This window comes from Trachemys scripta, chromosome 2 (assembly GCF_013100865.1).
Source record: "Trachemys scripta elegans isolate TJP31775 chromosome 2, CAS_Tse_1.0, whole genome shotgun sequence".
Classification (NCBI taxonomy): domain Eukaryota; kingdom Metazoa; phylum Chordata; order Testudines; family Emydidae; genus Trachemys; species Trachemys scripta.
The window spans coordinates 211,255,838-211,282,754 of NC_048299.1; the positions used below are offsets into that span (position 1 = coordinate 211,255,838).

General features: G+C 41.7%; 1 protein-coding gene across 1 annotated transcript in view; it reads right to left on the reverse strand.

Annotated features, from left to right (window-relative positions):
• Positions 1 to 712: 712 nt before the first annotated feature.
• The window catches only part of PRKDC (protein kinase, DNA-activated, catalytic subunit), a 150,000-nt gene continuing 123,795 nt past the window's right edge, over positions 713 to 26,917 (reverse strand). Inside the window, exons 71-86 of the mRNA XM_034762890.1 lie at positions 26,657 to 26,847; positions 23,820 to 24,000; positions 22,957 to 23,117; positions 18,593 to 18,804; positions 17,245 to 17,332; positions 16,320 to 16,463; positions 13,315 to 13,516; positions 12,650 to 12,717; positions 12,033 to 12,253; positions 11,439 to 11,531; positions 6,786 to 6,875; positions 6,054 to 6,125; positions 5,766 to 5,967; positions 5,052 to 5,240; positions 4,007 to 4,146; positions 713 to 2,651 (exon numbers count right to left, since the gene is read on the reverse strand). Of these exons, the coding sequence (XP_034618781.1) occupies positions 2,447 to 2,651; positions 4,007 to 4,146; positions 5,052 to 5,240; positions 5,766 to 5,967; positions 6,054 to 6,125; positions 6,786 to 6,875; positions 11,439 to 11,531; positions 12,033 to 12,253; positions 12,650 to 12,717; positions 13,315 to 13,516; positions 16,320 to 16,463; positions 17,245 to 17,332; positions 18,593 to 18,804; positions 22,957 to 23,117; positions 23,820 to 24,000; positions 26,657 to 26,847 (2,459 nt within the window). The 3' untranslated portion in view covers positions 713 to 2,446. The remainder of the gene's footprint in view (positions 2,652 to 4,006; positions 4,147 to 5,051; positions 5,241 to 5,765; positions 5,968 to 6,053; positions 6,126 to 6,785; positions 6,876 to 11,438; positions 11,532 to 12,032; positions 12,254 to 12,649; positions 12,718 to 13,314; positions 13,517 to 16,319; positions 16,464 to 17,244; positions 17,333 to 18,592; positions 18,805 to 22,956; positions 23,118 to 23,819; positions 24,001 to 26,656; positions 26,848 to 26,917) is intronic.

Sequence of the window (26,917 nt, forward strand, 5' to 3'; positions counted from 1 at the left end):
AAAATATAAATAACCTTATTAAAACCTTCAGCTTGGATGGATTAATTCCAGGATGGAGGAAGTGTGAGATAGAATAGTATCAGTATCTCATCACTCATAGGACTGAGTGGTCTGTTGCTTATAAATCAGACATCACTTTTATATCTAAAATTCATCACTGAGGTAGGAAGCACATGATAAATTGGTGCCCTGGGACAATTAGTACGTGTTTCAACAGCTGGGCTACATCAAAGGCTTCCATTGCTGACTCTCAAGCTTACACAGTACTGGTATGTAAATCTTTTTGGTGTTCTATTTTTCCCCTCCCCGATCCTTTGTAGTCTACATTCATCACAACTCCCTTCCCCTTGAAAAAGTGTGGCTGGCTGGGACAATGGCTATGGGTGTTGGCTCTCACTGCAGAATCCTTTACACCAACCCCTTCTGAGAATGTTGGGGCAACTTATTTTTGCAGTGCCCAGTCAGAAAACTGCAAATTCCTTGTGAAAGCTTCAAAACTCCTATGTGAAAAACCTGGTTAAACTGTAAACCTAAACTATCTATTTTACAGGTCAAAGTACTCAGCAAGTATAAGAGGAATGTGCAAAAAGGGCAATTTAATACCTCTTGGAGTCAGCCACTTGACTTCTGAACATGAACTCAGCTTTTCATGTGACTCTTTACTGTGCTTTATGACTTTAGAAGAGACACACAGTCCTTCCACACAGACAGCTTTAAGTCATGATGTCTCCTTTATTGATATCAAAGATAAAAAGGAGCAAAATGCATTCAGAAGAATCATACAAAGGTGAGTATATAAAAATACATTACTACATTGCACATGTTGCAGTGGACAAAAAAACCCAACAACTTTGCATATATAGTGCCCTTCAATTTAAGAGGGGAAAAGAGCAGTTTAAGCTTCTTTAATGAGTGTCTTAAAACTACTAATTTAGAAATGAGCTGTTACTTATTCTACAGCTTATGTTTTTATTTTTTAATAGACAAACTCCTGGGTGCTGTACAGGAGGTTTTTGTGCCAGTGGTTTTCCTAATAAAGATCTAGTATGGCCCCAGACTCGGTTGTACTCATTCAAAATGCTGCTGACCGAGAATTCTGAGATGTTGATTTACAGTGCTAGAACTGAGTCAAAGTGAACAAAGCAAAACTCTTAGCATTTATGATTTAGAAAGGATGTTAAAATTTTCAACCTTTTTAGAAGGGGGCAAAACACCTCCCAGAAATATTATTTGTTGCTTCTTTGTGCCACTCAGTTTCCAACTCTGAACAATTCCCTTTATGCTCATTAGCTTCAGTTTATACATTTACCTGCTCTTATTTGTCTTATAGGTTCTTATCCAGCAGAGAGACTGATGGTCTGTCTCTGGTTTCAGGTTGAAACTGATGCCAGGGAAAGGAAGTCAGTGTAGAAGCAGGCCTGAGTAGGGCTGAGATGACCTATAACAACAGTTGCAAAGAAGAGCCCCTACAGCTGCAGAGAAGTCAAAGGTGCTTGCTTTTCATTTTTTAAAGTTATTTTATACTTGTTCACTGCTCCACGATAATCATGCATTATTTAAAAATGTCAATGGGAAATTAGTTATTAACATGAATTCATTTAAGACGACGTCATAATATTTTGAAAGACAATAATTCATTCCCATATAATCTCTGCTGCACTTTGTTTGGCACAGAGGTTACCTCTAAAAAACTGCTTTACAGTAGAGGCTCGTGCTCTTGGTGTGGCTAAAGTCAGACTTCCCCCCCTTAAATCTCCTCATAAGCAAGTACTGGAAAACAACAGACTACGTTGTCCTGTGCTGCCAGCTCATTCACAGCAGAAAACGGTAGACACGCAGCAATGCCTGCTTTCAGGTATGGACTCAACACTTCTGTTAAATATGATTCTTAAAACATGAAAACTTTGCAGTTTAAATTAATGCAAAACTATAAAACATCTTTATAATGTACAGTCACAACTTACTAAACATCTCCTATAATTGTTAAAACAGGCTGTGTTGTGGTCATAATTGGTATTATAGCAACTGATTGATACACACTGAAATCTCTCATTTTTAAAAGTAGCATTCAATAGGCTGTATGTGTTGACTTTAATCCACACAAAAAGTGATTAGATGAAACAATACAGCATGTTAAACACCCATTCAAAGATTGTGTGGTTATTTTGTTTGTGGTTTCTTCTGTTAAATACAATAGCTTAATATCATGGGCCCTAGCCTTCAACACAGTCACCATATTCCTAGTACAGAGACATTAGTTCAAATTGTCATCTTTGAGTAAGTTCTACCACAGTATCACAACCCTTAATCAGTTCAGACTTACCACTGTGGAAAATACAAATTAATTGTTTTTCTATCCATGCTCCTCCCCCACCACAGAGTAACTTGACTGTAGTGGTTTGGCTTAGAGAACACTCCATTTGATTATTTCCTTACAGCCTTTCTTTCACATCCAGGGCTCCCATCCTTCCCAAACTCTGCCAAGGAGATTGGGGTCTGTTGCTTGATCTAGAAGGCATCTCACTTGGATTTCTTCCGAAAGTCCATCCTCTGGTTCTTTGGCTCGGATGTTGTGATCTCTGCTTCCTTGAGCTACAGCTACATATTCCTTGTAGGCAGGTGATTTCTCATGGCCCAGTCGTAATTCATCACTGAAAAAAAGAAAACTCTGAAAATCTAGACCTTGTTTTTTTAATTTTTAAAGGAGAGCTTTAAGGCCTAATCCTATAAGGTAGTGAGCATTCTTGACTCTATAGGTGTTTAGAGTGCTTAGCAAGTCAAGATCAGGTCCTTAAAATGAGTGATCTCAGGCTCTTCCCTCATCTGTGAGCATTTACTATGAACATCTTCAGCTTGAGCTCAAGTCTGTGAGATTTTCAAAGGGTATGTCTACACTGCATCTGGGAGTGAGCTTCCCAGACTGGGTCCACAGACTTGTGTTAATGGGGATCGCACTAGTATGCTAAAAGTAGCTGTGTAGACAGTGCTTTGACATTGCAGCTTGGGTTCTGAAAGCTGCCCCTGCCCCGGCTTCTGAGCTGCACCGTTAAAGCACTATCTACACAACTACTTTAGCAAGTCACAAGTCTGTGAACCCAATCTGGGAGGCTAGGTCCCAGATACCCAGAATTTCTATAAGCCTCTCAATCAAACTGCTACTTGTATTGTACTGTTTCTCCCCTCCCTCACCTGCCAAGTGCTCATCTGAAAAAAGGCAGCCGCATCAATGGAGGCCAGAGCAGAAAACAGTTACTCATTCCGTCACACAGCAACCTAAAGGCAATCAAACCTGTTACTGCCATAGCTCTCCTGGGTGATACAAATTGCACCTTCCTATTCAGCCATTTTAAAAGTATTTGTATAATTTTAAACAAGCTTTTCATTCATTGCACCAACCCAAAATGAATTTAAAAAGGAAGGGATTAATTGAATTTTAAAGACTAAAATACTGTGGATTTCTAGCTTGAGCCAATCTTGACGGAGCTGATTAAATCTCAGTAGGCCATCACATTCCTAGGCAATTTAACAATTTTTTTTGGAAACTATCTAATTTAGTTGTATGCCTCCCTTACAGTTGCCTCAACATTCCTGCTAGACTACTGGTTTTTATAAAAAACAAAAACAAAAAACAAAAAAAAGAGTCCATTCAAATTTCATCTCTACCCCCAAAGCTTTATGAAGAGCAACAGCTTGTGAGGGGTGGGAAATAACTAGGCTTGCATGGTGTGGCCACACATGCTGCCAAGAAAAATAAATGCCCAGGAGTAAAGAGGAAAACTGAGCTGGAACAAGGACACTCAGGAGATAAAGGGTAGTTTGGCTAGTAAGTTGGTTCTGACAGCTTTTGTACATCAAAACAATTCACTCTGCCAAGAAGCAAAATGATTAAATTGCCCCCTTGTCTTCCTTTTCTGCCATTAAGTCTGAAGGTAACAAGTCCCTGACTCTTTCAATTGCAAAGGTTCTTATTAAAGGACTTGGAAATCCAAGGGAGAGACTGTCTTACCAGGTGAGTACTGCTGGATTGGCACCTGCCAGCTTTCTTTTGGCACAGTTCACTTTCTGCAAGGGATACCAGTTTATTTCAGCTGTGTTTACTTCCTTAGACCATGTGCCGCCTTTTTTCAACTGCTTCAATTCAAAATTCTAATGAGAGAAAATATTTTTCTTCATTTATCATAAATTAGACAAACAACCATACTCTTAAACCTCTCCTACATTCTCACAGCCACCCACATCCTCAGGAACTAGTCAGCAAAGAAAGTGGAGGGCAGGATATTTAGCGGAAATTTACTCCTGCCTGTGACTTAAGTTACTTTGCAACTGAAAATATGACAAACATTTGTATTTCTGCAGATTCAGCAAAGTGGATGAATGCTAACCTGAACATAGGAAAGCACATCTTCTTAAGCTCTACTTTGATCTGCTTGAGTGAAATCTCAAAATTTTGTTGCCTCTAAAACTAAGGAATAATTTATTGCACATAATTACATCATTTTAGCAAATTCTGTACAGTTAAAGGTAGTCTGAAAATACTTAAACTTTTAATTCAGTAACTGGTTTCAGAAGTATTTTCATAAACAACACATTGTATGAAATGCATGGTGTCATGTTTGTACATTAAACTAAGTTGCGCTGCTTATGTGACAAATTGAAAATACTGTCTTTATACTACATAGGGTGATAGCATGAATCACCATAAAGATCTGAAGATCTTAAGATCACTCATTCAATACAGAAATGAAACTAAATAACACAAATTAGAAATGGATAAAAGCTATCCCTCCGTCCAGTCCTTCTCTTATCCCTATAAGAAATCAGTGTCTTATTTTACATGTTTCAAGAACTTGGCTTCTGCCAGTATCTCTGAAAGATTATTCCCCAGCTCAATAAAGCTGCTGATAAAGATAAAAGGGAAACGTAGGTTGACTATCAGGAAAGGCTTCCTTGTTTTATCACGAAAAATGATCAAGTAAAGGCAAAACTAATTAACTTTAGGCTTTGTTCATGAATAGAAAGGCAAAAAGGAAAGAACAAAGACAAAAATTTACCTGCCAGTCTAAGGAAGGTTCTTTTACAAACACGTCCATAGTGCTGACCAGGAGGTCTGGCTCTGTGCGGTAGGCTCTTAGGGAATGTACCATCACACTGTAAATGAGACCTGATTCTTTCATTGGCAACATCAGATTAATGAACTGGCGAGTTAGACGAAAAGGCATCAACTCTGGCACTTGCAGAAACTACAGAAGAACAAGGAAAAAGTGAAACCAATGAATTAAAAAACCTTGAAACTAAAGGATTACAAAGATAAGTCTTCTGCATGAACCTTAAAACATTGCTGGCTACTGAACTGAAAATAACGTGGAGCCCACTGAAACCAGATTGCCCTTGGGTTAAAGTTATGGCTATGAATATTTGTCAATAACTACTGTTTGAAAGCATGGATGAGCAAGGCCTTCTGATTTTCAGAAAGCATCAAATACTGATACCAATATTAAAAAAATACTTTGCTCTCCGCATAGAGCTGTAGAATGTATCAACCTGTTAGCATCAGCCAAGTTATCTGGAAAAAGATTCTGTTCTAATGATAACTAGAATCATTTGCTTAACTTCTGGTGTCAAGTATGAGAAATCATCAAATTCAGCACAAATAAAATACTTTTACATACTTTAACTTCAATACAAAATATAAAGTAATTGGCTGACTGTCAGCCCCCAAGACACCCAATAGAGTAGTCAACAGAAAAGGATCAGAGGAAACATACCTGCGTCGCTGAACCAAATGCATGTCCAAAGTCTATTCCCACCATGCCGCCTGTCTCCATATTAATCATGAAGTTGGACAGATGTCTGTCTCCAATACCAAGAATCCAATGGCTGATGCACATCAGTGCGTGAGAGCTGGCAAAATGGGATCGCAGAGATAGAAACGCCTCAGGAGCTGTACTCATCTTAACAAATGCTCTCCTTAACAAAAACAAAAGTCAGATATTGTGAAACAAACATTGATATTACTTTTGTAATCAACGCACAGTAACTGTCAGTGTACTCACCTTAAAAGGTCTCCTGGAACACTGGTTTCCCTGTTTCTGAAAGACAGGACTGTTTCTGTACGATTAGCTCTACTGCAAGTCAACAACAAAATGCACCAGTTATTGAAACTGTACAATGAGAAGATCTAACACTTTTAAGAGAAAAAGTCCTTACATCAATGCACTAACATTTTGTTTAACGCTGGAACTGTACCAATCACAAGGAGTGTTTCCTCAAATTCAGAGGAACAAAGATGATAAAATGTTGTTTGTTCCTAGGAAGATAGAAAAGATCTATTTTCCAGGCAGCTGTTCCCAAAGTGAAATCTTATAATTTATCAATTCAATACAGTAGAAATCAGGGAGAAAATAAAATAGATACAATAAGCTTAGTCCAACATTTTGAAGTTCTCTGTGAAGCAGAGTTACCATTTTCCACCCAACTGCGCTGAAATCCCAGGCTTGGGGGCGGACAAAATGGCGGGGTGTGCTGGCGTGGGGATCCTGGGCTTCCAGGCTCTCTGCTCCCTGTCAGCCTACTAGATGGGCTGTCAAGGAGGCAGATGTAAAACTGGCAGGAAACAAGTCAGGATTTTGCTGGAATCCTACCTGGTTTCTGGCAGAATTTCATCAAAATCAACACGGTCCCGGGAACATTTTGGTTTAGATGATTCAGCAAATTCCACCAAAAATGTGTTGTCGATATTTCTTACCAACTGTTTTTCTGAAAATTACGTTAACTGTGAGACCTACCTGTACATAGTCTTATAGCGTGCAATGCCATTCTCCTTCCCAGCCATCTTGGACAGCCAGTCACTGTACATGACACGAGGTCCTTTTCGGCTGTGGATGAACAAAAGGATGAGTGATTTATCTACATTTTTGTGTGCGCAAAATGCAAAAGAATAACAAAACACAGTAAACCAGAGTGAAGTGCAAATATTTTGCAATCAAATCCATACAAAGCAAATATTAGACACAGGCCTTCACCAACCACAGGGCTCTTTGACTTAGTGCATTCTGTTGAACTGTTTTTTTCAATAGGAACAGCAAGGGCCTTGAGAAGGAAGTGAGAGAGAGCATGAATTGATCCGAAAGCAGCCTTGAAAAGAAGTGTCTTGAAAATTTAGTAACTCATGCAAAAATCCATTTGACCACTTTTTACCACGCTAATTGATGATAGAGAAAAACCTGAATGATATTTTATTCACCTGCAGCAAGTGGAATTTTGCCAGGTTATTCTAAACAGGGAACATACAGTGTTGGAATCTGCACTACAGTAAAGAGAAAGCATATAGTGGAAAGATTCAAATTTTCCATACCCTCAGTTTCACCCTGTGGAGAAACTGAAAAGATTCTAGTAAGTGTTGGAATACATCAAGGCTCAGCCCCTTTTTGTTGCTTGGTGCTTGATGGGCTTACAGAAAACATTCAGAGTGGCATCCTGGTGCATGCTTTCTGCAGATGACATAGTGCTCATGGGAGAGAGCAAAAAAGATTTAGAGAGATAGAAGTGTGTACTTAAAAGAAATGGCATGAAAAAAAATCAGGAGAAATATGGCCTGTACATTTTTGAAATATAGTGGAAAGATTCAAATTTTCCATACAGCTGCTCTGTGCTTCTCATATTTAGTAACAAGATAAGGAGGGTCAGGACAAGTCAATATCTGAATACGAGGCCTATAAATGAATGCTTAATTGCTGTAGGAAGTTGTGCTGTGGTTCAGTAGGTGGCATTTTCTCAGTACTGGGAGAAAGAAAAGACTGTGGTTAAAGGCCTACCATAAGGCTTCCTGTCTGACATTGGGCAAGTTAGGTCACTTCTGTGCATCAGTTTCCCCCATCTATAAAAAATGGGGGTAAGATTAATACTTCCCTATATCATAAGGGTGTTTAGATGCCTAATTTAATGTTTGTAAGGGCTTGGAGAGCCTCAGATGGAAGTTGTTATGAGGCACAATTATCACTGTTATTGAACCTATTACCCACACTGGTGCCTAAGGGCCACTGTGTGCTGTTGAAGGTTCTGTCTTTGTAAAAAGAATATGTAAAGCTGAGATTCAGACCTGTTGTAGCTTAATGCAGGTCTCATCATATTTTTTCATAAGGGAGAAGAGTGCTACTTTAGCTGCCCTGGCCAATTGCCTACTCACATAATTCCAGTTTGCCTGCTTAAATTGCTCCTGCGGTTTCTTTTTTTTTCTTCCTGTATATCAGGTGTAACGTTGCTGTGAGGTGTTAAACAGCTGTGTGTTCCACCAAAGGTATGAATGCTTTTTTAGTAAATGATGAAGTGATGTGTATACATAACCCCCCTTACTTTCTTAGCATATAGAGGATATTCTGAGGTTAATTAATGGTTTGGAGGTCTTTGTTGTTCTCAGATGAAATCTTCTAGTAAACTATTAGTACCCAGACTGATCTCAACAATGACTTTAGTTCTATCGTGAGTCTTTGCCAGTCTATATATTTCTCTCTCACCCTCCTTCATTTCAAAGTCATTAAAAGATGGAAGTGGAAATATGTTAATCAATGAGAACCAGATTAAGGAAGAGTGAAGAAATTACTTTGCAAGGCTCATGAATGAAAAGAATCCAAGGGAACCAAGCTATATATAAAATCAACTCAGGGCCTGGTGGCATCAGTCCTAGAAGTTGTTGCAGAAGTATTGAGGAACATGAAAAAGAAAGCTCTCAGCCCCAACCGCATACCAGCAGAAGTATGGAAGCACCTGGGGCAAGCAAACATGAACATATTGACACTGTTTAATTTCACCATGAAGACTAAAAAGCTGCCTGGAGAAAGAGCACATTAATACCAATATTTAAGAGAGAAAGAGACATACAAGACTGTGGTAACTATGACAGCATTAAACTCAGGATGCACACAATGAAGATCAGGTTGGAGTCATGCCAGGCAAGTCAACAATGGATGCTACCTTTGCATTAAGACTGCCTGTGGAAAAATATAGAGAAAAGAGAAAAACTCTGCACATGGTATTCATCGATCTTGAGAAGGCTTAAGACCATGTTCTGAGAGAAATCAGCTCTCAGATCTGTAGGAGAATGAAACTGATACCTGAAGACTACATCAGACTTGTCCAGGACATGTACAAGGGTGCTGTTACCTGTTAGAAGGCCCTGTGGAGAAACTGGAAAGATTCTAATAAGTGTTGGAATACATGAAGGCTCAGCCCCTTTTTGTTGCTTGGTGCTTGATGGGCTTACAGAAAACATTCAGAGTGGCATCCTGGTGCATGCTTTGTGCAGATGACGTTGTGCTCATGGGAGAGAGCAAAAAAGATTTAGAGAGATAGAAGTGTGTACTTAAAAGAAATGGCATGAAAAAAATCAGGAGAAATATGACCTGTACATTTGATGTATATTTGCAGGAAGGCAACGAGACTAAGTCTGGGGGATCAGTCACTACCAAAGATACAGAAGCTCAAGTACTTAGATTCAATAGTACAGGATGAAGGTAAATTCAATGATAAACTTACAAGCAACACTGGAAAGGGATGGACTAAGTGGAGAGAAGCGAGCAGAATGATCTGTAATACGAGAACACCTATCAAATTGAAAAATAACGTAAGATTTGTAAGATGGTAATTAGAGCTGTCTTTTTGTATGGCTCCAAACACTGGGCACTGAGGAAGAGACAGGAGCAGATCTGCAATATAATGGAAATGAAACCATTAAGATGAATGCTTGATATTGCAAGGATGGACCATGTTTGGAATGAATGAAGTAGGGGAAGTGTGAAGGTATCATCAATTATAGAAAAGCTGAGGAAATCCAAGCTTGTATGGTTTGGGTGTGTGAAAAGATGATCAGAAGAATATATAAGAAATTGGGTGTTAAATTTAGAAATGGAGGGTACGAGAAGGGTTGGAAGACCCAAAACTAGTTGAATAGATGTCATACAAGACGATTTGATTAGCTGTGGACTTTCCAAGGAACTGTTTCAAGACAGACTGGAATGGAAAAGCCAGACTCGAAGAGCTGACACATTTAGATGGGACTAACGGTAGAAGAAGATGATTAGTATCCAGGCTGCATGGTGTGTCTGCTTTGTAGAAAGCAAAGCAAAGAAATTCCAAATCCTCCTATAATTATTTTGGGTTTTTTCCCCCCTCTCTTAAACTGAAGTTTAGTCAGTGGGAATTCTCATCAGTATTTCCTTTGGGAATGCTGCTGTTCCCTCAGCCAAGTGTGGAAATAATTAATAAACTGTATTTACAAGTATAAAATAGGCTTATGTTTTAAATTATGAAACAGTTTTCACAAAGACACAAACATACATTTCTATGTACTTACCCTACATATTAGAATTCTCTCTTTTTTGCACATTGTGATCCCTCTCCCACAACTTTCCCACCACCCAGAATGGGATTTACATGACCCCTTTCTCACTCAAGGTACAAGCCCATCCCAAAGCAATGAGCTAGGTGCTGGTAATGCAGAGACTTTGTAGGCAAACTCAGTAGTTCTTACATGCTTAGTAATTACTCCACCACCCACTTGGAAAATGGAGAAAGAATCTTTTCACAGCTCTCATTTCTATTGGAAAAGTGCTAAAGGATTGTTAACTTGGTTTTGTACAAACAGAAGACAGGCAGAAAGGAGCACAGTTAAATGTCTCAACTGAAGGACACAACCAGTAATGCAACTGATGTGTCAAACTGGATGCGAGCCTTGGTGTGAGACTTGATTCCACAACCATGTTTCAAAAACAAAAGAGCTTGCAAATCAATCATGCCAATATCTAGATAAATCTAAACAAAACTGTGTAATGGGAACAAAGCAGTTAGTTAAAGTTATTCCTAAAGCCTCACAAAGATAATAGAGATTGAAAAATTAGAATTCATCTGATTCTACAAATGTTTATCCTTTGAAACCCAACAGCTAGGAGATAGAAAACTAGAATTTCTAAAATCCACTCGTCATGCAAAGGCAACATTTCTTTTAAACTCAGATAGACTTTTATGTCATGTAGTTATAGGCAATATCCTCAATTACTGACTCATTGCTGAACACACAGTTCTAAGTAGCTCTCTCTCCTTGCTGACCTAAGTCCACTTCCTGCTTGTTCAAAGCAAGAGATCAAAATCCTTCACTTGTAAAATCATAATCTGTTGATAAGGAAATAATGATGATAATGTCATAGAGGATTACAAACTCCCTGTTTACGCAAGTTGGGTGGCGGATATGGATGCCAGGTACAATGGTACTCATTAAAAAGCTGCCAATACTAATTTGGGTCAGGAAGTACTAAAGAGACTTCTGGCTTACAAATACTTTATTTATTTATTTAACACATTAAGCCTATGGTGTAAAATAACAGAATTTGAGAAAGAGCCCAGTAACAGTTATTTCTATTCATGTGGGCAGTTAAAACCAGCATCACCTGTGATAGTCATCTTTTTCCTCTTCGGACATGCTTTCCATAAGGAAATTCTTTAAGGTACAGGTATTTTCCAACCACTCAATCAGCCCTAATCTGAAACAAAAGAAATCATGTGTGGGAACAAAACCCTCAGAGTTTAATTGAAAAAGAGGAGCAATATAACTAGAAAGCAGCATGGTCCAGTTGATAGGTCACAAGACTGTAGGTTTTGTTCCTGACTCTGGTAAAGATCATTGTCTTGGGCAAGTCTCAAATTTTGTGCCTCAGTTTCCTTATCCTTAAAACAGGATCATAGGATTTACCCAACTTTGGGACATGCTGTGAGGTCTAAACTCAGGAAGTAATTTATAATTATAAACCCAAATATATTCAGAAAAATAATTGCCAGACATGGCACTTTCGACAAATTAAAAATATCATGTAAATAGTCTAAAAAAAGTTTCATATCATATAAAACAATTCCCAGAGCCAAGTGCCAAAAATTTTTGCACCAGCATTTGGCACAAAGAAATCCCACCTCCCAGCACAAAGAAGCTATGTGACTTTTGATGTGAGGATTTTTATCCCTGAATGACAAGACCACAGAGTCCCTACCTGGTTGTCATGGGTATGACTTTGTAAGTTTTTATCTGCATGTTCCTTTGGCTGCAGGCAGCATCTTGGGAAAGGATAATATTCATGACATCAAAGAGCTCCTCGATGCGCTGGTCCTGCCGGAGATCTTCACCACCTTTGACAAGAAAGGGATGTTCCCGCTCGTCACTGCCTCGGATGTTTATACGTTTTGGTTTCCTGATAGACTCCATTACTTTTATCTTGAAGGGAGGGAAAAAAGCAAAACATTTTTGGCACAGGTGAGAGCATGCATTGCTGTAGCATCAGGGCTATCACTTAAACTGCTGGGCCTCTTGTATTCCTGTGTACTGTTATGTTGTTCTTGCACCACTAGACTGCTTTATTTTTTACTAATTTAGAAAAGTGTAGATAAATCCATTGCCTCTGCAGAAAGCACCCAATTATCCATATAGAAAACACCGCAAACTAATATCAATGTGTATTTAATGATGTTATAATGGCCATCTAATTAATCCTTTGTGTACTGTTAGATATCTGTTTACACACTGCTTCCTTCCCCCGCAAAAACACTATACTGAGCCATGTTTTTACATTAGAAGCCAAAAGGGATATTGTCTTTAAAGTTATTAGCATACCCGTTCATCAAATCCAGAGATTTTTGCATGGTATTCTGGCAATGGTTTACCTTTACCATCATACTGACCTGAAGTAAAAATAAAACAAAGAGGCATACAGTCTTCATTTAAATATTAAAATATTTAAAAATTAAACTTTAGTTGATGATGGCATGCATATTCAGCCTCATATTGCATCTTATTAAACTAGTAGTAAACTAAGATTTTAAAAGTGTATATTTAAACATACAGTATTTCATTTTGTCGTTCAGTGACATGTATTATTTTTTCACCTATGCCATTCGATTTTGGAACTCATTGCTTTCAGAGGAAAGATCTTTTTCAAACTAGAATGCAAATCTGTTAGATCTTTGTTTAAAGCCTGCTGGGATCAAGGGGTTAGAAGCAACATGAAAGTTCAATGATTTTTTTTTTTCTTAAAAGAAAAGACATTTTAAAATATCACAGCAGTAAATATAGCTAAATCTAGTCTTAAGAAGAAGAGACAGAAAAGATCCCTCCGATTACCAAATGCTTCCCCCTGCAATGGCAGGATACAGGGCCACAGAGAGGACGCATAAGGAATCAACTGAGAAGACTCTTGTTCTTAGCTAAAGAAGACTGGAACTTAAGGGTAACTACTATTCTTGTAAGAGTTCACTATCCATACTGAAATGGTAGCATACCAGGAATCTCCAGTTCGTTCCTCATGAATTCAGCTTTGAAGTCACTCATCCAAGGTGAGCATTCTTTCAGATTTCCAGGTTCTTTCTGGTCTTTCATTTTTGAAAGGAGAGAGAATGCAATTCTATTGAAGTCATCAGCCTTCATATCTAACAGCTTCGAGCCGCCTTTTCCAAAATGACTGCTAAAATCCTTCCCAAAGGTCTGAAGTTGAAATTAATTTACAGTAAAGGAATTAAAGTTCACTTCATACATAGCAAGATCACACTGTGCCTCAGAGGCACAGCACTGCATTTTAGAATGAAACTGATTCTCTAAGTGGGGATTTGTTTTTGGAATCCCTGGACATAGTAATTAATTATTAAGACAAGTTCTCTCTAACATCTTATTTATACAAATAGCTGTAAGCAAATTATATTTTATTTGCCTATCATTTTATTTGTCTATAAAGCATCATGAACATCTATGACCCTGTAGTAAGAAAGAAATAAAATGAGTTGTCAAGGGCATTGCATTCTGATTCCCATAGAGACTGTGAAATGAGGATTAGCAGAAAAATTCCCACTATGGAGGATCTGAGGAATATTCTAAGGTGGCTCAGACAACTGTTAGAGTATTTTTTCTATCATTTATGTTTTAGTTCAGAGGTGGGCAAACTACGGCTCGCAGGACCATCCTGCCTGGCCCTTGAGCTCCTGGCCGGGGAGGCTAGCCCCCGGTCCCTCCCCTGCTGTCCTCCCTCCCCCACAGCCTCAGCTCGCCGTGCCGCCAATGCTCTGGGCAGTGGTGCTGCGAGCTCCTGCCGGGCAGCGTGGCTGGCTCCGTCCAGGCAGCACGGCTGCCAGTCCTGGTGCTCTGAGCGGCATGGTAAGGGGGTGGGGAGGTTGGATAAGGGGCAGGGGATTCTGGGGGGCAGTCGGGACAGGGAGCAGGGTGGGTTGGCTAGGGGCTGGAGTCCTGGGGGGGGGGGAGCGGTTAGGGGCGGGGGGTTCCGGGGTGTGTGTCAGGGGACAAGGAGCAATGGGGGTTGGATGGGTCTGGGGTTCTGAGGGGGGCAGTTAGGGGGCGGGGGCGGAGGCCAGGCTGTTTCGGGAGGCACAGCCTTCCCTACCCGGCCTTCCATACAGTTTCGGAACCCCAATGTGGCCAGGCCAAAAACTTTGCCCACCCTTGTTTTAGTTGAAAGTTTTTTTGGCTTTGAGTTTAGTTTTCTTTCTTGTTTGGTTACTAGATTAATAGATTCTAAGGCCAGAAGGGACCACTGTGGTCATCTAGTCTGACCTCCTGTATGACACAGGCCATAGAACTTCCCCAAAAGAATTCCCAAAGCAGATCTTTTACTAACACATCCAACCTTGATTTAAAAATTGTCAGTGATGGAGAATCCACCACAATCCTTGGTAAATTATTCCCGTGATTAATTACTCTCACCATTAAAAATTTACACCCTATTTCCAGTCTAAACTTCTAATTCAACTTCCAGCCATTGGAACATGTTATATCTTTCTCTGCTAGACTGAAGAGCCCATTATCAAATATTTGTTCCTCACTGCAATCAAGTCACCTTTAACCTTCTTTTTGTTAAGCTAAATAGATTGAGTTCCTTGAGTGTATCGCTACAACATCCTTATTGAATTGTGGACATCACAACTGGACACAGTATACCAGCAGCAGTCACACCAGTGCCAAATACAGAGGTAATAACCTCTCTGCTCCTACTTGAGAGTCCCGCTTATGTTTCACAAGATCGCATTAGCTCTTTTGGCCACAGCGTCACACAGAGCACTCAAGTTCAGATGATTATCCACCATCACCCCCAAATCTTATTTCAGAATCAGAGTCCCCCATCCTGTAAGTATGATTTACATTCTTTGTTCCCAGATATATACACTTATATTTAGCCATTCTAAATTCCTTTTTTTTTTCCGCACCCTGTTAACTAAGTGATCTAGATGGCTCTGAATTGGTGACCTGTCCTCTTCATTATTTACCACTCCCCCATTTTTTGTTTCATCTGCAAACTTTATTAAGTGATGGTTTCATATTTTCTTTCAGGTCATTTAAATGTGTATATCATTTACAGTGCTGCACTGAATAGAAGATACTGTATGAGGAATGGCCCATTTAAAGATCTAAACACAGATATTTTTATTGTATCACAGTCACTTGGTAAAAGTAGGCTGGGCTGCACAAAAGTAAAACAAATTCCACTGAAGACAAGATCAATGTAGTGTGTTCTGCTGCACATTTAATCAAATTTATGATTAAAAAGCCTCCTTTCTTTTGTGTGTTCTTGAAATATATCAGAATATTTTTAATTTTGATGAAAATTAGTTAAACTAGCGAGGACTTGACCTAATAATTAATTGTAATGTGCAGAGATTGCAAACTCAAATCCACTAATCCCCATTAGAATGAAATTGCTTCTCTAAAAATGTAGTGCTAAAAACCATCAGCATGTTTAACATTTAAAAAAGCACACACCACACACACACACACACACACTCACTCTTCCTTCTCTATTTCTTTGTCACTAAGTGCTCAGATATTTCAGGATTCTCTGCAGCGCCACAGCCATCAACAAGATCCCAATTAAACTGTCCATCTGATGCTTCTAAAGCATTAGGTTAGGAATAAGAGGCCAGAGTACCACATAAAGTACATAGGCAGAAAGCTTTGGGTAGGGACAGAGGCAAATGCACTGATATGTAAGCAGAGAGGAATGGCTGAACAAGTGTAAACTAATGCCTCAGGTGGGAACATTCGACATGGCAGAGCCATCAAGAAGTGTCATCTGAACTGTAACAAAACTAAAGCATCACAGATACTAATTAACAAGTATTAAAGGCCCAGTCTTAACTCAATCATTCATATGAATGAGGGCTGCAGGATTGGGCCAGAACCTCCTATCTGATTGATACTGTCCTTTTTAATTTTCCAGTATAATCTTCCCATCCCATTACTCACCAACAGTATTCGATATCATTGAGAGGGATTTCATACATACCTGAATGAATCTCTTTCTGAACAACCCAAGACCTGGAGCTTGTAAATCTCCTAAGTTTCTGTACATTCCTTCATACATTTCCTTAAGGTTATTTTTATTTCTCTGAGTTTTTCCCAACTCATTTTTGACATCCTCAACCCAATCCTGTGAATAGAGAGAGAAAGGGCTGAGGACTGAAGAAAATGATTTACACGCCCTCTCTTTTGTAACCCAGTCAGATGGTATTAGGTCTACTGATGATATGAATTAGAATTAAAAAGTCTGCTATAATCATTTTAGAGCAAGCTGAAAGCTACAGGAGTGCTATGTAAAATGCTGTTTCTTATACTTTATTTTTTATAATGTTTATTACAGTAATGCCAGGAGGCCAACTGAGTACAGGGCCCCATTCTGCGAGACACTGTACAAAGATAGAATAAGACAGTCCCTAACCTAAAGAGTTTAAATACACAAGACAGACATAAGTAGGGTTAAGGGGTGTATCGAACAAGCAGAAGGAACAATGCAATGATTGAAAACATTATGTTAGTTCTACCATATCTTCTGCTTTTGTTTTGTTATTTAAATCCTTTCACTGAGGTTATATTAGGAAGGGATTAGCTAGATGAAGAGCTAAAGGAAAGGAGCAAGAATGGTTAGAGATAATAAGGAAGGGGCTAACAGCCAATCAGAACAGGGAGAGAATGTTCAGAGTGAAAATTGCAGAAAGCACTCTGATGACATCATCTGTGGCCATCAATCCCTGACAATTCCTGCAACTGTTCTCCAGCATCAGTCTGGCTGGCTCCTCTCTGCATTGTCTCTCTCAAAGGCCACATGACTGAGGGGTTCCTGAAGAAGTGGGCTGTAGTCCACGAAAGCTTATGCTCTAATAAATTTGTTAGTCTCTAAGGTGCCACAAGTACTCCTGTTCTTTTTACTGTACCTTAAAGAGCATCACTGGATTAGAAAGCTGTTCCAGGGCATGAACAAAATCTTGAATCACTCCTCCTCTGTCTAATTTACTCTTTATCCTGCAAAAGAACAGACCAGCAGAATTGGGCAACAAAAGCTGCCATCAGCATATTCTTGTCCAGTCTTCGCACAAATACTATGTGTAAAACATACAAATGACAAATAAAATTCTGTGGGGCTCAGGGACAAGGAGGACTTGAGGATGGGAATTCTCTCTCAGGCTGCAGAGGAACATCAGTGCCTCTAATGCACTTAGGTCTGTCCATCTCTCTCTCTCTGCAACTTGTTATTTTTTGGTATTTGCTAAGAGTCTGCTGTGAAAATAGCAACATTTTGAACTGGCAGCTCTCCAGTGGGTACAGCAATCGGCATTAACGAGACTGTACACATCCAGCACATGCCACTGAAGCGGTGTGTGGGTTATTTATTCTGAGTAGCACAAGAAGTGTGGACCTTTGCCTTCCTGTCTCAAACTAAGAAATAATGCAAAAAAGTCATGAGCAAAGACAAAGGGACACATACAATAATAGTAATTTTACAAGGACTGTGTGATAGGCATTACAATGACATGGTAGTCAACTAAAACAGCTCTTGCCCCACCTACAGATGGTGGTGAAAAGCAATGCCAGGAAGACTGCGATGGCTCAGGGCCCTAGAATAAGGGAGCAGCGTGTTTTACACAATGGGAGCAACCTTCCAAAAAGGAAAGCCTGGGCACTCACCTCACTGCTCTTTTTGATGTACAAGGATAGTTTTTTTAATTTGTTAAATTACTTTTTAATGAACAAGTGTCTTTGCTCATTTTGTTACATTTGAAAGATTATAAACGTCACGGCCTCACTTTCCTCTCTTTGCTAAAGGATCTTAGCAAACGTTAGCAGATATGAATAGTGATATAACTGGAGATTGACTTGTGGATTTCCCTCAACCCTAGCAGAGCAGACAAGGAAGGAACCTCACTCTATGATTTTGCAAACCTGAAACTTTATACTTCAAAAGAGCAGGAAAAGGCAAACATTTTTCTTTTATGTTTTGTAGTTCATTTTTATAGGGCTGTGGGAGGCTAAGCATGAGCAAGGATTGTGGGTGCTCAGCACCTCTGAAAATAATCTAACCACTTATTTAAGTTCTTAAATATGGATGTAGGTGCCTACTTTTAGGCACCCACATTAGAAAAGTTGGCCTAAGTACCTGTTTTTCCATGCCTTCGAACCAAGCACAGGAGATACCAGAATTTATCTAATATTTTCTATGCTTTTCACAGACTATCACATCCTATTAAAATCTTATAGATTTTTAAGCAACATTTCAAATACCACCTTGCTACAAACTCCTTGTTCTTGTGGCCAGTTGCAGTGTCTTTGAAGGAATAGTTTTCACTGCTGATCAGGAAAGGATAGACGATCGCCTGTGGGTAGCTATTTGCAATCTCTTCTACAGTATGTTGCACAGCTACAGCTTCCTCTTTGTCAAGCACGGCCATCAACTGGCTAATCCAACCAATGAACTGCCAGCAGGGAACTGATGAAATCTGCAAAACACAGACAGTGTTTTCACCTTCTGTATATCTTTAAAAATCCAGACTACAAACAAAAGCAAACAAAACTACTCTGTGTTCCAAGTCAGCACGCAGAAACATGTGGAAAAATAGAGAACGTTAATTAGATTGCACAGAATGTCCCCTCCCAAAGAAATCATTTTCAGTTCTTGATAGGTTTTCATCTGCAAACATTTATGTCTCATTGGCTGAGCCAAGTGAGGCCCTACACTCAACTGGATGGCATTTCTGTGTCTGATTGGATGTAACACAATAACATTCGCATGATGCATCTGATCAATTCCAAACTTTCAAGGAATGTTCTAGGCATCAATGGACAGAACCCTATTGATTTTGGGGAAACCTGGAAAACGGGGAGGAGAAAATTGGGAACACTGAGCTCCTGGTATCTGGTTAGCCCAAAATCAAGAGAGTTCAACATAGCAGCTTTAACAGGTCTGTGTTTGATGTCAGCTATTAACACCTTCAGGCATCACAACATGCCCTGATCTTAGCTCTGCCCTTTGCCTCAATGGAATTTAAAATGCTGACACCCTAAATGACTTATTCAGACAGAAAAGAAACAATAACGAACCCCTGATGAGTGGCTATTGTTTTTGTAAAAACAACAAGGAGTCTGGTGGCACCTTAAAGACTAACAGATTTATTTGGACATAAGCTTTTGTGAGTAAAAACCTCACTTCTTCGGATCCTGTGGCATCTGTCATCTAGGACAGACTTCACCCATAATGTTCTAATGGGGATTTCATTAGAGACACAGTTCTTAGTGTGTGCCTATGCCAAGTGGCTACAGCAGCACAACTATGGTGTTGCAGTTGTGCCGCGATAGCCTCTGTAGTGTAGATGCTTCCTACATAGATGGAAGGGTATTTTCTGTCAATGTAGTTAATCCATAAGAGGTGATAGCTCGGTTCATGGAAGAATTTTTCCATCAACATACTTGAGTCTATAGTAGGGTTAGGTTGAGCTAACTATGTTGCACAAGGTGCAAAATTTTTCATAGCCTTAAGTGATGCAGCTAGGTTGACTTAAGTTTTAGGTGTAGACCAGGTCCTAGTCTTCCAGTCTTGGCTTCCACAGATACATTCTCAGCTTAGTGGGGACAGGCAAGCTGCGATTCTGTTCCCATGATGCCTTCTCTTGCCAGCACAAACCTATAGTGCAGACACAGCCTGCACCCAGGGGCAGCGAGTTGTATACACTCGTGGTGCCGGGTCTTCACCAATATTCAGGGCCCGGGGGCCCAGCTCCACCAACGTTTGGGGCCAGGTCTCTCCCCCGGCCCCACGCGCCTCCCCCGAGTGTCCCCTGGCCACTACTTGCTGCCCCCGCTCACCTCCCCTGGAGCCTGCAGCTCAGGCTGACTCTGCTCCAGTCAGCCAGCTCCCGGCATCAACTGCTGCCACAGGGTCCTAGTGCCATTCACCAATGGCAGGGCAGGCTGCCCTTACCCTGCCCTAGCCCTGAGCCTCTCCAGCGCCCCAAACTCCTCAACCCCAGCCCCAGACAGAGCCCTCATCCCCCCCCCCACACCCTAATCCTCTGCCCCAGCCCTGAGCCCCCTCCTGCATCATGAACCCCTCATCCTCAGCCCCACAGCCATCACCCCACACCCCAACCCTCTGCCCTAGCCCTGAACCCCCCTCCCACACCCCAAACCCCTCATCCTCAGCCCCACAGCCCTCACCCCAGCACCCCCTCCTAGAGCATACACACACACACACACCTTCCTCCCCCTTCATACACACACCTTCCTGCCACCAAACTCCCTCCCAGAGCCTGCATGCCCCCCCTGCACCCTCACCCCAAACTCCCTCCCAGAGCCTGCACTTCTCACCCCCTCCTATGCCCCTGCCCCCACCCAAACTCCGTCCCAGAGCCTGCACTCCTCACCCCCTCCTGCACCCCCACCCCTTGCCCCAGCCCAGAGCCTGCACCCAGCACCCAAACTCCATCCCAGAGCCTGCACTCTGCACCCCTCCTGCACCCTAATCCCCTGCCCAGGGCCTGCACCCCAGACCTCCTCCCCCCACCCAAACTCCCTCCCAGAGCCTTAGGCAGGTGGGGAGTGGAGTTTGGGGAGGGGAGAGGGGGGCGGGTTCTGGGCACCACCAAAATTTCTACAAACCTGCCACCCATGCCTGCACCAATGGAAGAGATTTTTCTCAGTGGGATAGGAGCACCACCTTCCTGAAAAAAGTTTGGTTCTGTCAATGGAAGCATTCTTCCATCAAACACAACTGCATCTACACTGGGGGTTAGACCAAGCCTAAGATAGGAGTAGTCACAAAGGTGGAGGGGGGGATGTCACAGAGGCCTGGCATGGGGAGAAAGGTGGGGTGTCATACCGAGCCCCTGGCATGGAGGAAAAGGGTTACAAGTCCTTGAAAGAGAGGGATGGGAAACTTGTGGGGGAAAACGAAGGGATACAAGGAGCCCCTCGTGTGTGCAAAGCATTTGGCTGACAGAAGTAAAGTGTGCAGCCCTCTAGTTCAGTGGTTCTCAACCTATTTATCATTGTGGGCTGCATATGTGGCCCACAAAGTGTTAGCTGGGCCACAGGTTGAGAACTACCTAATTTCCCCCCTCCCCCCACAAAACCCTATGCTCAGCGCCCTCCGCCCAGAGACCCCTCCACAGAGTGGAGCCAGGAGCAGAGAGCTGGGTGTGGGGCAGGGACGCCGACCGCAGACCCTGCTGCACGGGGACCCTGACCCCTGCTGTTTGGGGCCGAGGGGCAGCCAGGACGCCAACCCTGGACCATGCACCCCCTGTGCAGGGCTGGGTGGCAGCCGGCCCGGACCCCACTGCAGGGGGCCAGGCGGCAGCCAGGACCCTGACCCTGGACCCTGCTGGTGCCCGCAGCGGGTGGCTGTCTGGAGCCCACCGCCCAGCCGGGGAGCCAGGAGCCTATGGCCTTTATTAGCACACAGCAGAGCTGGGCCGCAGCTGTGTGCTAATTGGGCTGCATGTGGCCCGCGGGTTGAGAACCGCTGAAATAAAGGGTCTGGAAATGGCCAGTAGGGGATGGGCAGGTGGTCGCTGTCTGCTGCAGGCAGCCCAGGGCACACTGCAGTGTGGAGTATGCTCATCCCCCCCGGAGGAGACACATAGCAGTGGCTAGTGGGGAGGGATGTGCCCCCACATTTCTCCAGACAGACACCCAGAGGCAAGGAAGCAGCGCTCCCTGTGGCGACAGCACTCTCAGTAATCCCCTTCCCTTTCCTCTCCCCACACCATCCCCTTTCTTCTCCACACTGTCCCCTGTTCCATTCCCCCATCCTACATCATCCCTCTTCTTTCCCCACTGTCTCTTCCACCCACTACTCTCTTGCCCTGTCCCCACACAGGCACTCACCAGCTGTCCAGAAATGGGACACAGCACACATAGAAGATGACGGTGATGAGCACTAGGACACAGGAGGCAGCGTCTTGGAGCTCCCTGCCAGCCTAAGCTGAGGAGAGGAACAGAGGAAGCCTCTTCCCTCCCTGACAGTTAAGCAGAGTGGCAGAGAAATCGGGGGATGGAGGAGCTGGGGGGGAAAGGGGCGATGCCTGCTCAAGCTACAGCTGGCACGGGTTCCCGTGATATCTGGATTTTTAGCATCCGGTCACCAGTGTTAACCGACACCTGGCAGTGTGTTCCTGCAGCGCGGGGAGACGGAGACGGGAGGGAGCAGGTAGCCGGCTGAGCTCCTTCCAAGCTACAGGGGACTGCTTGGCCTTTCCTGCTGGCAGGAGCACTCCAACAGGAGTGCATGAGCAAGCTCCCCCTCACTCGGCTCTAGCCCTGGCTTCAGCCCCAGCCCCTGCCTGACCAGATCGGCAAACTTTTAATTATTTTTAGCACACAGCTGCGGTGCTGGGCTGCAACTGTGTGCTAATTGGGCTGCACGTGATCCATGGGCCACGTGTTGAGAACCGCTGCTCTATTCTTATTTCTTCATTAACCAACTCAGCAGTTGACTCAGCAAAAAGTGCAATGCAACAAGTTCCCAACATCCCATTAAACTAACATACAGATTTACATAATAATCCAAAATTCAACTTGAAATAAAGGGATTCTGTTCAATAACTATTTGGTTCACAATCCACTTTGCTGTCCCAGGAATGGAAGTAACTAACCTCTCGCGCCATTAGGCCCAGTGTCTCTGCTGGATACCTTTCTATTATTTGCAGGAGCCTAGGAAATTTTAGCCTGGCATCTCTGGAATTCAGTTTTAAAGCCTTTATCATTTTCTCCACTACAATGGCTGGGAATGTCTGTAGATCCAGAGCACTGACATCTGTCAAGAAACATTAAACAAAAATTATCAGAAACACCATCTTTTTTTCCATCCCTTTGATCATCTAAAACATTCATCTTTACTTTTAATTGTATTATCTGCTTTCTTGGTGCTCTGTAGGGAATTTTAACTTTTTTTGTTTTTTACTTTGTTCTGTTTCCCATTTGAAGACTTGTTTGAACTGCACACACCACTAGTACGCGTATTCTTGGACTGTAAGCATTAGCTTTTATCAGGAAGCTGCATCATCTCTAGTATCTTTCCCATTTTATACACAGCATTGTTGTGGTCTGGGAATGAACAAGAGGAGCAGCTGCTGGATAGGATGCATATCCCACCAGTAAGATGGAGACCTCATGACTCACTAATGGTGAAGCCAGAAGCAGCCGTCAGAAAGAACAAAAAGGATGTAAATAACATCACAGTTGAGGACAATCTGTTTACATTTAAATTCAAGCCATATAACCTGCTGGGATTTCAGGAGCAGGGTGAAAGCTGATGTATTTTAGGTAAATCCTCCACAACAGGAGTTACTCGCTTGGTATTAAACACCACCTCTTATAAATTCTTCCATGTACAAGAATATTTTCTTTTTAAATGGCCCACCTCTAGCCCCTGCATTTGACTGCTCTCTATTGGCACTCTCCCATCTGAAATTTGCATAACAGCAGGATGAGAAAAATATTTTAATTTCTGACTCACCAGATGAACCTTCTTCCTCTTTACGGAGATGCTTGTCACAGAAATCAACCAAAGTCATGTAGGCATCTATGACTCCAGTCAGGTCTACATGCTCCATAGAGTGAGACTGCACCTCTTCTTCAGCCTTCCTCACTGCAGTGCTGAAGTGCTGGAAAGCCTTCTTGTTCAGACCTGCTATTACCTGAAATTCAACCATAAGTGGAAGCCACAATAACAAGGAGAGTTCAGCAAATAGTTCATGGTGAATATTCAACAAATTTAGTTTCTTTTTCTGTTTGCAAATGAAGACTGAGCATGTATTTGTCAAATACTTTATGTGAACAGTTCTTGACCTGAAGATCATTCTTGGTTGCAAGTATTCAATATTTGAAATTTGAGCTATATTGGATACACAGATCATAGGGTATTAGTTCTGTTCCCTGTCTGGATAGGCATAAGTTTTAGATTGGGGCTTCCAATTCAAGTCACATTTACTAGTTTAAAATTCACTTTCTGTGAACATTCTCTACAATTTGGTATTTCCAAGCCAGTAAACTCATTCAATAGACCACTTGAAAACAGTTAACGTGAAAGAGACACAAACACAGTTGAAGAAAATTAAGTTTTTAGTTTGAATGAATGTTCATGAGAGTAAGTGGGGGATTTTTGTTTGTTTTGTTAAAAAGCTCTTTGCCCAGCTCTAGTTTTAAACCTTTATTTATATACAAATTGTGTTTTTTCTGTTATGAGAATTGAGGCACAATGTGGTCATCCCAGATTTCTCTAGTACAATGTACTTAATGGAAGAAATAATTTACAAAGCATTTTACAAACAAACTTACCTAAACTCTGCATACAGATTCCGTCATTTACCAATGCTACCACCTCCTTGGCAGAAATGTGCCAGCTGTTTAGCAGTATTCAGCAATCCCACCCAACAGTTTAGGAACAGCAAGTGAAAAATACTGTATCCAATATAAACTACACTGTGAATTTTTTTGGGACAGTCCCAATATATAATCCTTTTGGCTAGAAGCAGGAGGGAGGATTAATATGATAACAGGCATCTCCTTAAAAATCACTTCCTAGAACTGTATTTCGTGATATATCCCATTATCTTGGAAACTCAACAACTCATGGAAAACTTGGTTTTCTAGAGCTATGCTTGTAGCAAAATGATTCATATTACCTTAAATGAAAGAGCAGACTGTGGCCAGGGACAGAAGCTTGGCTCAGCAACTTGACTGACCTGGCAGCTCAGAGCAGGTAACATTTTGGAGAACAGGGACTTACTTCAGGCAAATTTGAAAAGACTTGGTCTAACTTTTTAAACACATTTGATTAATCCCTAGTGGATGGAAACCGAGATGTCACTCTCCTTTCTCCACCCTACCCCCACTTCCTTTCTTTCCTTTCCATTCTTTCGTCTTTTCTGTTCTTCCCTTATTTGTTTGCGGGGAGGGAGGGAATCAAAATATAAACAAAAAAAACCACATTGTGAATTTTATGTAGGCAAAGGGAAATTATTGAAGTTGGAATTTGGTCAGGAGACAAGTGTGAACACCCTTAGGTCTTGCAGAAGGTACCATGTTATCTCAGTTTGGTGTCTCATTCAGAAGGCAGTACAGTGCCCTCTAGTACCATGCTGGGACACTGGTTAAATACTTACTCAGAGGGAACAGAATCATCCACAAATTAGGGACACCACTTCCTGCAGTATCTTTCTGGAGGTCTCTCAAACAAGTCTGATCTTTCTTAGTTTTTAAGGATCACAGTGAAAGGTGGTATAGAAAAGATTTCGTGCTCACTTTTCAACTGCTCATTATAAAGAATGTTGTCATTCATTCTGGTAGAGTAACTAGCACAGTAATTTTTAACTTCATTTATGAAATCTTTATACTAATTTTTGTCCTTGTTGTATTGACACTGTTCATTTACAGATTGTACTTGCTCCTAGAGAGACAAGTAACAGTGTTCGTTCATTCTGACTGTAGCTACTCCCAAGGCTCCTAAGAGAGGGTAGCTATCAAGATCAGCAGATATAAATTGATGTACGCAGTCTAACTCTCCATTCGGATCCCTTTGAAAGACATAAGTTCAGTTCTGGGGCATCCTGAACAACTCTGAATACATACATTTGAAGATCTGGTAGGGTCTCCAATTGTGTGCTCTTTATATTGTACTCCTGCTCAATTAAGGCAAAGGACAATGGGACAAATTTTACTTTTTTTTTTTTTTACTCCTAGCTATGTCTGATCATTAAAATGACTGAACAATTATTAAAATAAATAGAAAATTAGCTATATTAATTTTAGGAAGTGACTATCTTCATGGGAGATTCACGCGACCAGCCCTGCCTGATGTTAGCATGGATATCAAAGAGCACCACCCATCCAACTACCAGGCTGGCCTCTGCTCCCACACTCTTCTTGCCCTTGTGCATGCACATGCTCTCGGACAGACATCCTTCCTCCATGTAAGATGTCGGTAAGGACAAACACTAGCACAATCCTGGAGGCTCTGGACACAGCAGATTCAAAACCTGCTTCCACAAGTTTTACTTTACCATCTTGGTGGGAGTTCGGGGCCTGGAACCTCCTCTCCAGCAGTGAGTGGGAGGGGGACTGTCCAGGGGCAGGAGCCCATGACTGAGTTAGCGGGGTCCAGGTCACACTAACAGCAGCTGCAGCACTACTCTCACAGCTGTAGCTCATTGGAGAAATCAGTGCTAGCAGCAGAGAGTACTAGCATGGGTTTACTGTAGTAACATGGGCTTAATGTAACTGAGTTAATGAAGTATATAACAAAATTAGCCATCTACAGCAATGAGTAAGAAGCTCCTTTCCCTTCTCATTTACCTTCTCAGAATTTTCAGGCCTCTCTCCAGAAAGCATCACGACTTTTCTAGCTTTTTCTTCCTCAATTTTTTCAAGACATCCTGGATCTTTGCTAAGGGCACTGGCCAAAATATGGTAAGTGGTACCCAACAGAAGGTTTTGGTTGCGGAAGGCCACTATGTTCTTACTCAGGTAGTCAGATTTGCTCTCATCTGTTGGAATTCAGAAACAAAGTTGATAATTTGGCAGTAAAATGGATTCCCCTTACAAATAGGAAGAGAA